The sequence below is a fragment of the Staurois parvus genome, unplaced genomic scaffold, assembly GCF_062004578.1.
Source record: "Staurois parvus isolate SC_StPar_1 unplaced genomic scaffold, SC_StPar_1.0 ptg000635l, whole genome shotgun sequence".
In the NCBI taxonomy this organism is placed as follows: Eukaryota; Metazoa; Chordata; class Amphibia; order Anura; family Ranidae; genus Staurois; species Staurois parvus.
Genome location: NW_028318431.1, coordinates 4,397,836 through 4,410,344, shown reverse-complemented (window position 1 = coordinate 4,410,344; position 12,509 = coordinate 4,397,836). Strand labels below are relative to the sequence as shown.

General features: G+C 42.4%; 1 protein-coding gene across 1 annotated transcript in view; it reads left to right on the top strand.

The window, feature by feature from the left end:
* The window catches only part of TRPV1 (transient receptor potential cation channel subfamily V member 1), a 61,996-nt gene that overhangs the window by 20,738 nt on the left and 28,749 nt on the right, over nucleotides 1–12,509 (top strand). Inside the window, exons 3-8 of the mRNA XM_089693611.1 lie at nucleotides 5,273–5,442; nucleotides 5,513–5,665; nucleotides 8,370–8,510; nucleotides 11,262–11,560; nucleotides 11,648–11,824; nucleotides 12,328–12,486. Coding sequence (XP_089549737.1) covers nucleotides 5,273–5,442; nucleotides 5,513–5,665; nucleotides 8,370–8,510; nucleotides 11,262–11,560; nucleotides 11,648–11,824; nucleotides 12,328–12,486 — 1,099 coding nt within the window. The remainder of the gene's footprint in view (nucleotides 1–5,272; nucleotides 5,443–5,512; nucleotides 5,666–8,369; nucleotides 8,511–11,261; nucleotides 11,561–11,647; nucleotides 11,825–12,327; nucleotides 12,487–12,509) is intronic.

Sequence of the window (12,509 nt, the reverse complement as noted above, 5' to 3'; positions counted from 1 at the left end):
GCTGGTGTGCAGCTGGCTGATCCCGTCCCTAGATATGCTGGGTGGTGGGGGTTTTGGGCTGTTGGCTTGCAGCAGTGGGGACATGGCGGTCGTCCACCATTCCCTTCTATGTTGGCGCACGTGCGGGGGTATTGTTGGCTCGTTGTCATGCCACCCAGGCACTTTTGCTGGTGGGGCATTGTGTGCGTGCATCGGTATTCCTGTGCATGCGCAGACACTATGGCTGGGTCTGGGTGACGTCTTACGCCATCATGGCAGAAACACCCCGGGCTGGGGCACATATAAGTGGAGCTGGCTGGAGGGTACTGGCAATGAACTCGATATTGTGACAGTGCTAAGGCATACTGGGCTGTCCCTAGCAGGTGGATGTTTGCTATATCCTATGGGCAGGTATACTCTGAAGATTGTGTGTTGCCCTTTACATGTTAATGTCTTTGATTGGTAACAATTGAGGAACTTTAATATATGGGCTACTTTATTCAGGAACATTATATGTGTCTTACACGGCAATTGGCCCCTATTAGGAGGCAATAAGACTGGCCTGGCCTAAGGAGGTGGTTGATGGCATATCCCATAGTTATTTGCATGTCAGTTGGACACATTATATGGTCAAGACAAAGGCATTGAATCCTTTTTTGCAGTCAATCAAGGTAATCTATATTGCAGCTTTGGATATAGTACTTTGTGGCCTTTGGCCCTTTGGTGAGAGATATATATATATATATTCATTAGTGATGTTACTCCTGTGGTGGTACCACTCACTCTTGCTTATGCTTTTGACCGTTTATAGGTCTGTTGTACCGTGTACTTTTATAATCTCACAATTTTGTGATAACGCATTCAATTCTTACCTGTGAGTAAATACCACCTGGACCAGTAGGATATATGTATTACTCCCCTGTTTCTTCCCTTTGAGTATATGATGGCCTTTATTTGTCCAGCCCCTACTTTGTGCCCCCACACCTGTAATGGGACTTTTGGCTGTCACCGAGCCGTGGACCGCTTTAAGAGTCCTTTATATTGTAACCTATATTACAATAATAATTATTTATGTAAGTGTTCTATTGCTGGCTGTACAATTGTTGGCATATCATTATTACTATCATTGTGATTATTGTAGTTTGTTTATTAGTTTGTTTATTTTATAGATACATTGCAAACCCCTGAGGAAGCGACTTTTGTCGCAAAACATGTTGGGCTAAAGCAACAGTGGAACCCCCCACGCTTGCAAAAAGTGGACCGACATATCATCTAGCAGTGTCATTACTGGGAATTTCACTTCACGTTCTTTTTGGAGAGACCACTGGAGCCTATTTACAATGCAATGCAATATATAGTTTTTTTTAAACTAATTATGTAATTAAAGATATATATGCTTTATACATTTGTGGTATCGAGTTTATGTGCCTAGAAAGTCCATATTGGTTCTGTACATATTTCATTTCTGATTCCGGGACATGGCACTATTCATTCACTGGGTATGACTATGAGTCACCCGATGGTTGCCCAATCTTCTAAATCAATCTGTTAGACATATCATCATGGATGTCGCACCACTTCCTTAAACTATCTCTCTCTAAAACCGAGCTGCTCTCCCCCATGACTTTTCCATCAAGATCAATACTGCAACTATCAGTCCCTCCCCTCAACCCAGGGTATCTAGACTCTGAACTGTCCTTTCAGTCCCAAATCCAATCGCTGTCAAAAGCTTGTAGACTTCACCTCTGTAACATCTCTAAAATTCACCCCTTTTTCACAAATGAAACCACCAAGCTACTCATTCACTCCCTACTTTTCTCTCGTCTTGACTATTGCAACTCGCTTCTCATAGGCCTAACTCTCCAGTGGCTATCCCCCCTTCACTCCCTTCAGGGTGCTCTTAACCCTCTTGTATTTTATTGTATTGTAACTGTACTGTCCTTCTTTATATTGTAAAGTGCTGCGCAAACTATTGGTTCTATATAAATCTTGTATAATAAAAATATCTAAATCCAAGAGAACAAAGGTAATGTATACTGTAGCTCACTGGTCCTTATATGGTATGTGATGCCTTTTTTTTAGGCCTTTTTCTTCTATTTTCACCTGTTAATCTTGATAGTAACACACTTGTCCTAGGCCAACAACTTTTACTCACTGTACTCCCCACAGAGGTGAGTTGGGCAGGGTTGGTAACAGGGCTCGTGATTTTTGTGCAGCAGAGGCAATATTTAGAAATTTTGAAGCTCATTGGATTTCTGCCAGGATCAGCAGGTATATTTTTCACTTGTATCTAGCAGACCAAAATAGAGCAAATAAGAATAGTTATTTGTTAAAGATTTACCATTCACTTACATTTGTTAAAGTTTACCACTCCTGAGAATAGTAAGTAAGATAATGCTGCTGTTCTCCCCTGCTAGTTTTTGGTCTTCTTGCTGATACTTTGGCTTGAGCACTTTTTAGAGTTGCAGAACCAGGGGTGGACTGACCATTTGGAAACTCGGGCACTGCCCGAGGGCCCGGGGTCAGTAGGGGGCCCCATGAGATGCCCCTGGTACCTTTTTCATAGGCTTTTTTGAGTTTGGGCAAGGACACAGGGGCCCCATGATCCCCTATTGCCCGGGGGAGCCATGAGTTGTCAGTCCGCCCCTGTGCAGAACTATCATAAAGATAAGGAAATCCACAATTCCATTGACTTCCATTTGCTTCATGCTTGCTCAGGGTCAGGGAACTAGCATTTTAGACATCTAGCATTTTCAGTGGGAAGTCATTAATAGAAGCCTATATATTTCTGTTGCGTCAGTGTGCTTTCAGAAAGCAATCCACCAATAAGCAATTTGACCTGATGTACACTTACCAATGATTTTGAATATCTTAGAACTTTTTTAGGTTCTCTCTCTAGGCTATCCTTTCAGTGTAAAAAATACACACATGAGTTCCCGATTGCTCAGTCATACAGTATATATTCATGTGGAAAATGTAAAAGTAATGTAATTTATTATGTGGCTACTCCTTCTTATCATGTCATATCAGAGTATAAAAAGAATCTTCTATAAAGTAGTATTATGTAGAATCCTTTCCTTTCCCTCCTGGGTTTATCATGACCATGCGGAGGGTGGAGAGTGGGACAGATACAAAATGGATTCTGTATATTCCTAATAATATTAAAATAGAACTTTACTCACACATCTCTCATTTATCCCTCCCTCCATCTTTTATCTGTTGTGCAATATTGTTCTTGATTCATATACTTGGGTCTCAGATGATGTTTGCCTGAGGCTTCAGACTGTTCTAAATCCCTTCAACAGTCACTCCTAATGAATACATTTTTGTCAGAAAAGTATGGGATAAGTTGAATTTTGCTGGACAACTTATTGTTCCATAAAGACAAAAGCAGCATTGGATTGGTTCTGGACACACAAGCATGCACGATTATGAAATATGGATACAAACATATCTCACACACTCACATAGGTAAACATAGGCAAATCAAGCAAGTTTGCAGATGTTACATTTTCCAGTTTTCTTTTCTTTTGTTGTCCCCTAAGATATCTAGGGGAGACCTCAATAGCCTTTTAGATTTCCAGCCTTGTGCATGACAAAGTTGGATAGGATTGGTATAAAAAAAAAAAATTATTGTTTTTTTTTTATTTATTTATTACAGGTACTTATATAGCGCTGTCAGTTTATGCAGTGCTTTACATATGTATATTGTATATTCACATCAGTCCCTAACCCTCAAGGGGAGTACAATCTAAGGTCCCTAACTCATATTCATACATACACATACTAGGGCCAAATTAGACAGGATCCAATTAACCTTCCAGCATGTCTTTGGAGTGTGGGAAGAAACCCACGCAGGCACAGGGAGAACATGCAAACTCCAGGCAGGTGGTGCAGTGGTTGATTCGAACCAACGACCCTAGTACTGCCAGGTGAAAGTGCTAACCATTTAGCCACTGTGCTGCCAAGAAAATGCTTTCTTGGCATCCCTTTATATGTTCTTCTCCCATTTACAGTCTCCTGCAGAGAATTAACATGACCAATTACATCTGAAGCATGTCTTTCACACAAAAATAAACTACAGCAAGTTTGCTTCTCCTTCTACTTATTAAGCCGTGTACCGGGGTGGGCTCCCCAGGATACAGTGAAGTCACGAACGAGGAAGGCAACCCCAACACCAGGTTTTGCCAAATCAGAATTTTACTTAGATGTGGCAAATAAACACAACCACAAATGCTGGGAACATACAATAAATTTACATACACCCAGCCCAAAGGCCGAGACCCTTGTGCTGCACAGCACGGCGCCTTCTGATGGATGACGCTAGAAAGCAAAGTAATTTACCTACTGGCGGGCACAACTAAGCTGCCACACCTTACCTGTTATTACCCTAAAAGAGCAGGAATCAGTGTATGGGTGTACGGTATGGGCTAGCCTGCGGTGCAGCACAACAGCTTACAATCTTACACAAATCTACAGTATTCCCCCTCCCATAACTGGTCCTGTAGCACGTGCCTGAGTATTCCTTTTGAGCAAAATGCCAGTCTGGCTTGAGTTTGTGGGATTTTATCAGCTCTCCAATGTGAAATGTCACTTTAAGTTGTGGAGTCCTTCCAATGATCAGTAACAACACTTGTGGCCTGACACAAACAGAGACCCTAACTAACTAATTATAGGCCTGTCTCAGTCTCTGGAGGCGCCAACACTGAAATGAGGTGCGTGCACGATCTTACCGACCCAGGTCTGCCTTGCATCTGCTGGTGACTCAGAACAGAACTCTTGTTTCTCCAACAAGCATGCGATCTCATCAGCCTTCCTGGCAGCGATCTTCCTTTCTCTGAACAAGATCAGCGTCTTGAACACCATCAGCTTCACTAGCTGCAGTTCTCACACCTGGATGCCAACGGATTCTCTGCTCACATGGCTCTTTTCCTTCACCATCATCAAAACATAGCTGCAGTCTCTCTTCTTGTTCACTAAGCTCCCATGTGTAAAACCCCACCCCTTCCTGAATATAGAAATATCTATGCAGTCTGAGGCTGTGTTAGAAAAACAGTGACATCTTGTGGCTAAATCGCAGAATGTCAGTAAAACATTTCAAAACATTTAATTCACAATGAGAGCTGTTTCCCCATCTCACACTTACACCAAGTTTTCATTAATCGATCTATTTTTTAGCCAATTATGGAGGACAACAGGGTTTTTCTTTTCTTTTTTTTGGAAGATTTTTGGGACTTTTTGATTAGACATATCAAGAAATATGTGTTAAAACTTTATTTTCTTCATTGCAAAGGCAAAGTTCCTCCTTGGAATCCACAACCAGCTGTAAGGACAGAACATTTAAGCTGTATGATCGGACCAGGGTTTTTGATGCTGTGGCCTATGGGGACTGTGAAGAATTAGATGATCTTCTGGTTTATTTACTCCGTACTCAGAAACATCTTACTGATAAAGAGTTTAAAGGTAACACACTGATACATTTTCCATGCATCATAAAATCAGAATTGAGTTTATTTTAATTTTTATTCAACAGAACCAGAAACAGGGAAAACTTGTCTACTAAAAGCCATGCTGAATCTGATTCAGGGGAAAAACGACACAATTCCACTCTTACTCGAAATTGCAGAAAAAACAGACAATCTGAAAGGATTCATCAACGCAGCATACACAGACACCTATTACAGAGGTAAGAAATACCTGTATTATCTGCAGTGCAAATGTAGTAAATGCTGGTTACAAAGATCAGTCTATGGTTGCATCCTACAGAACAAAGTCTGCAGGATCATTCAATGGAACTGGAAGTGTTCAAGCCATCCCCAGGCTATCAGCTGAACACTAGTATTATTGCTGACGTAGGACACTATTGCCTTAACTCTCTAAAGTTTTGTAGCTGGACTGTACATTTGTATTGCTACCCCCACTGGAGCCGCTTGGTAGATTGGGTTCTCTGTTCTTCTGCCTTGACTCTGAGAACAACCTCAGCCCCATTGATACACCAGGTTAAGAAAATGGATACTGCACTGCTGCTGGGAGCAAAAATATACTAGATACCCTGCACACACCTAAGGTTCAGTATCAAAAAGCAAACATCAGACTAGTTAGTGGTAACTGAACCCTATATGTTGTCAAGGGTTGCATTAAATAGCAGTATGAACATAAAGTAAAGGATTAGGTCAATCACAGTTCATTAGACAATATGTTCATTACACTATAGCAGCATTGGATGTTGTTCTATGCAGCTAATTTAGAGTAAACCTGATAATCCGTAAAATCAGCAATAAGTAATGGCATTAGAAAACAGTAACAGCAATGATAATCAATACTGCAATAATGCCTCTGTAGTCAGTTTCTCAGCTATATCCATTTTAGAGTGCACTCTATATGAATGGCAATGCTGAAATTTAAATCTCCTTAAAGAGGTACCTCTTACTATGGACAATAGGCAAAGTTCTTGTGACGCAGCCATGTGAGTGAGCAGCCTTATTTTTTTTGGCTAGCGTTGGAGCCCAGTCTTTACGTTGGTGCACATGAGTACAGTCCCAGTAAAGTCTGCATGCAGTAAATAATGCTGTTAGTTAGATGGATAATCTCAATCTGCTCAGTCTCTGCAAGCAGCAACAGGTTAATGACAGCAGTGTCCTCTCACCAGTCCCAAGAATACAGCAACTCCGGTCCACAGCACACGGCAGCAGGCAGGAGCAGCAATATGCACACCTCGGTCTCCTTCATGCAAAAAGAAAGTTCCTAGGAATTCAGCCTGTGAAAATACAGATCTCTCACGCTTTATACCCTGCTCGCATTGGGAATTTTACTCCAAAAGTCCATTAACTGCCACAGTAAAGTTTCTCTTCCAAGTGTCATCTCACATGATTCATTGCTGCCAACCAATCATGCCTCTTGAGCACCTTGTGCTTGTCAGCTCCCCTGGTGGATGGAGGTAAGTCAGTGTTAAGCCATTCAGCTGAAGTCCAGTGAAAACACAGTAGGCACTGCAGTAGTGTTGTCAGGAATGGACTCAGCACTGGTGGTGGGACTCATCTGCCGTATGGGCTGCAGTACCAGAGCTGACCAGCGGGTGCTCTCAGCAGCCAGAAGCTCACACGTGCAATCAGCCAAACCTGGGGCTGATTGCAGAAAGGTGTATTTAAGGCATGACCAGGCCTGTGATCTGGGCCTTGGTGTATGTTTTCCCATGAGCCTATGTACCTGGTATCTTGTGGTCCTGCTTCGTTGCTGACCCAGCTTGATCCTGACCTCTGCTGACCGTCTCCTGTTGAACCCCTGGCTTGCCTGACCATCCTTCTGCCTGATCCCTTGTACTGCGCTGCCCGTGAGTTACTGAACCCGGCTTGTGACCTTGACCATTCTCTGCCTGCTCCTTTGGTACCTTGCTGCCCGCACATTGCTGACCTGGCCTGTCTGACCACGCTAACTACTCTGCCATCCATCCATCCTGCACGGATCCAGCCGTCCCTGCTCACACCTTCTGCCTCTTCACATCAGGCTTTCTACCTGCACATACCTCTGGCGGATCCCTCTACCACTAGCAGGTGTACTCAGGGGCCACGACCTGGTTCCTGTCTGCTCCAAGTCCATCCCCACCATCAGGGGCCCTGGTGAATAAGCAGACTGGGACTTAGACTCCGCGCCCTGGGGAATCCTGTCCTGGGGACCACTAGAGGTACCACCAAACAGTCATTACAAAACCCTACGGCCGGCCTGACCGTTCCACCTCTCCAGCCCTGACTACGCCTGTGTTCCTGCACCTACTAAGATTAGTGGAAGGTTGGTTTGTTCACTGTGCTTTTATATTATTTTATATGGGTGGCTAATAATAAACTGTATTATTATACTATACCTGAAACCTGCGTTTCCCTGTGTCAGTCCACACCTTTCTGGTCACTCCTAGATTCCTGACAAGTGTCCTAATTCGCTCCCTGTATCTAGCCAAGCATCTGGCTATAATATTTATAATAATTTGATGCTGGTTGAATAGATATTACCCTGGCATTCTACATTCCTAAAGCCCCCTAGCATTAATATATCATTAGAGTTTCTGCACCCCATCCTCATCTCAGGATTCTCACTCTTCTAGCTACATCAGAAGCAATCTAATTTCTCCTATATATCGTCCTTTGCATAAAATAAAAGGAAACTCCAGTAGGGAAATAAAAGCCCTCTCATAGTAGTTGCAGCATGTGTATTTGCAATCAGGGGGAACAGAATTTTTCTGAGAGAAACTGGAAAATATGTAAGTCAAATGATTTATCCTTCCAGCGTCTACCCAGATCTGAAATTCGGGTTCAGGTAAGCTGTTCTTTGAAGTCCAAAAGTGTCTTTATATTTATGGTTGCAGTTGGTAAATGTGATGGTTACTTCCTTTCTACAAGGTCAGACTGCTCTACATATTGCTATTGAACGAAGGAACATGAACATGGTGGAGCTTTTGGTACAACATGGAGCTGATGTTCATGCAAGAGCAGATGGCGAATTCTTCAGGAAAGCCAAAGGAAGAGCTGGATTCTACTTTGGTGAGAATAACTTCTACAGTGGCATACACAGTTAAAATAAAATAGACCATAAGGCTGATTTAAAAGAGAAGCATGGCTTTATAAAAAATAAACAATCATGCTTATCTAGCTGGCTGCAGCACTGATCCCAACTGCAGATGTCCCCGCCACCTCTAAGGCCAAGAACTGAGTGATCAGACACTGCTGATTATTCATCTCTGAACTCTCATCTTCAGCTTGCAGAGAACCAGTGACTGTCAGTCACCCAACTCTCTGCTTTGTCTCTCCAGCACTCACCGGAGCACCGAGCTGTGAAGGGGGTGGGAGTGGCTGGCTCAGGCTCTCAGCAGCATTCTGAGAGGCTGAGCCAGCTACTGCTCTAGGGATCTGGGTGGATCCTTACTTTAATGTCGGGATCTTTCCCCAGCCTGGTCTTTTAAGTGATGCCAGCCAACAGTGGGCTTTAGCCAAAAAGCTTTGGCTATACAGTATTTGACCTTTAATAAAGGAGTGAGAATGTTTACACCAAAAAAGAGTGAATATTTACGTCAATTATCCAATCATGAAATATCTAAACAAGAATTCACTTTTCACATGCTTGGATGATTGAAGAGAATATTCCTTTTGTGCGAATAGTCTCACAGATCCAATAATGATATTTTAAGGATTTTCTACTGTCATTTGTGTACCTAGCACATTTAAGCCCCTCCTACTGTTTGAGATTTTTTTTTCTAAATTATTCTTACCTAGGCGGATGCAGCATCGATCCAACACAACTGATCGCTCAGTTCTCCCTTCTGCTCTGAGGGTTGCGCTGGACTGTGGAGGGGGAGGGGAGCAGCTGGCTCAGCCTCTCAGTGTATCTCTGAGAGGCTGACCCAGCTGTTGGTCCATGGATCTGGGTGGATCCCAACTTTAAAGTCAGGATCTTTCGCCAGCCTGGAACAGTGATGACAGGTGACTTTAGCCCACTGGCGGTTGAAAACAGGTCACAGAAGTGCAAAACAAACTTCACTCCTGTGATCCACATGAGAAATACAGCCAAATAAGCTTTAAATAACACCTAAGCCTACTCCCCCATAGGCCACAGTACTTTTGCCCACAAAATATGCTTTCATGACTGTGCCACAAGCAAATGTGTAACAGACGTACTAACCTCAGGGTGCTCATTTTAATGAAATTAAACTCTTCGATTACATATGCTTTTCTATACACATCCTATCTCACAGAAATGTAATGTTCATAGTGTAAAGTAGTCAGAAGCATGAAATGTAAAGCATTTTGGGGGAAAAGATCAAACCTGGAGCAGCTGTGCATAACAATCAATCACCTTCTATCTTCTATCTTCAGTTAAGCTTTGAAAATGAAAGCTATGAGCTGATTGGTTTCTATACACAACTGCTTCAGATTCTGGCAGTTCCAGTTTTAATACACTGCTCAAAAAAATTACAGGAACACTTTTTAATCAGAGTATAGCATCAAGTCAATTAAACTCCTGGGATATTGATCTGGTCAGTTAAAGCAGAGTTCCCCTTAAAAGCAGAAGCTCCACTTGTCTGCCTCCTGCCCACCTCCACTGCCATATTTCTCACCTTTTGGGGGGAGCGGATACCTGTTTTTGACAGGACTCCGCTCCTACTTCCGGCTCAGTTCACTGCGGCGAAGTGAGCCAAAGGTTTGGCCCCCTCCTCCCTCCTGCAGTCTCCTGGGAACTTTCACAGGTCCCAGGAGACTACCGGACAAATTGGGAGGCGTAGCACAACTAGCGCATGTGCAGTGAGCACCAAGCTGTCACAGCTGGTGCCCACAGTTGAGATGCCGTCGCCGTGGAGGAGAGAAGGGGAGAAGGGGAGAAGGGACCGCACATGTGAGAACATCGCTGGACCCTGGGACTAGGTAAGAGTGTGTTTATTAAAAGTCAGCAGCTACAGTTTTTGTACCTGCTGACTTTTAATTAACACTAAAATGGCTGGAACCATGCTTTAAGTAGCAGAGGGGGTTGTTAATCAGTTTCAGCTGCTTTGGTGTTAATTAAATTAACAAGTGCACTATATGGGCAACAATGAGATGACTCCCAAAACAGGAATGGTTTTACAGGTGGAGGCCACTGACATTTTTTCCCTACTCATCTTTTCTGACTGTTTTTCACTAGTTTTGCATTTGACTAGGGTCAGTGTCACTACTGGTAGCATGAGGTGATACCTGGACCCTACAGAGGTTATTGATATCAATTAGAAGAATAGTGCCCCATAGGGGAGATTGGTGCTCCAGCATTGGTGTCAGTTGGTAGAATAGTGCCCCAAGGGCCAGATAAAGGCAAACTTAGGGCCACATTCGGCCCCAGCCACAGTTTGGAGACCACTACTCTTGTGTATCTAAAATTCAGTTTAAGCTATCAAGCTCTGTAAACAACCGTAAACTGCAAAATAAATATGAAAGGGAGCCAAGAGCTCGACCAGCTGGCTGCCTGTAAAATTACAAAATATCAATACACAATACTTCATACTGAACAAAAAAATGTAACTGTTATTTCTTAGTCCTAAGTATAATAAATCAATTAAAAAAAAAGAAAAACATATAGGAATATCTTGTAATATTGTGTACAAATTTGATTATATCTTGTACAGGACACCAGGGATGGGTCTTGGACAGGGGATATATTTCCACACTATTTGGGTTTTCACCTGATTAATATCCCTGACTACCTAAACATTACTGTCTAAAATAGTTTTTTTATGGGAGTAACTTATATGATGATTTTCTGTTTTGTAGGGGAACTACCTCTGTCTTTAGCAGCATGTACAAACCAGATACGGATAGTCCAATACCTTCTTCAGAACCAGTACTCTCCAGCCAACATTGCCGCCCGCGACACCTTTGGAAACACGGTGCTGCACTCGCTGGTTGACATTGCAGACAACACTGTGGAGAACACAAAGTTTGTCACCAAGATGTATTCAGAAATTTTGGTGCTGGGTGCACAAATTAAACCTTCCCAGAGATTGGAGGAAATTTCCAATAAGAAAGGTCTTACTCCTTTAACCTTAGCAGCAAAAACAGGCAAAATTGGGGTAAGTGATGTAGTCGGTTGTGTAATATTTGTCCAGAACATGATTTTCTATATAGTTAGATGTTGTATGTCACTTCTAACTATTCAGGTATTTGCTTATATCCTTCGAAGAGAAATAAAGAATCCAGAGTGCCGACATCTCTCTAGAAAGTTCACTGAATGGGCCTATGGCCCGGTCCATTCCTCCCTGTATGATCTGTCTGGTGTCGACACCACTGAAAACAACTCCGTACTTGAGATTATTGCTTACAGCAGTGAAACTCCGGTAAGTGGCTATCTGTTAAATTTTTATGGGAAGTTTTCTATGACGTACAGGATATGATAACATTGAAGCAGTATTAAAGCCCCCACAAATGTAATATATTACAGCTTATTAATTCTTAAATTCTTTATTTTCCCTTGGTGATCTGGCCAGTAATACACTACCTTAGGGTGGTTTCTCTATCTATGGAGGAGCAACAGGGTCACCCTTGGACAGTAGCACTGTCTGGATAGTGTAGTGTTAGATGGACTAGCAGATTTAGAAGATGGACTAGCAGATTTAGGAGATGGACTAGCAGATTTAGGAGATGGACTAGCAGATTTAGATCAACTTTACATTAGTGAATAACAAATTAAATCTGAACTTCAGTAAAACACTTTTTAAGCAGTTACAACAGTTTTGTCTCTTTTGGGATAAAAATGGAACTCAATAGAAAAACATGCTATAGTTGGGCACATAGATTATAATATTGTACACTGTGATATCCTCCATTATATCTTCTTCAGAATCGGCATGACATGCTTCTAGTGGAGCCTCTCAACAGACTCTTACAAGATAAGTGGGATCGCTTTGTCAAACGTGTATTCTACTTTAACTTCTTGGTGTATGTGGCATTTGTCATCATCTTCACTATAGCTGCCTACTACAGACCAGTGCAAGGAAACGTAAGTCCTTTTTCAATATGTTG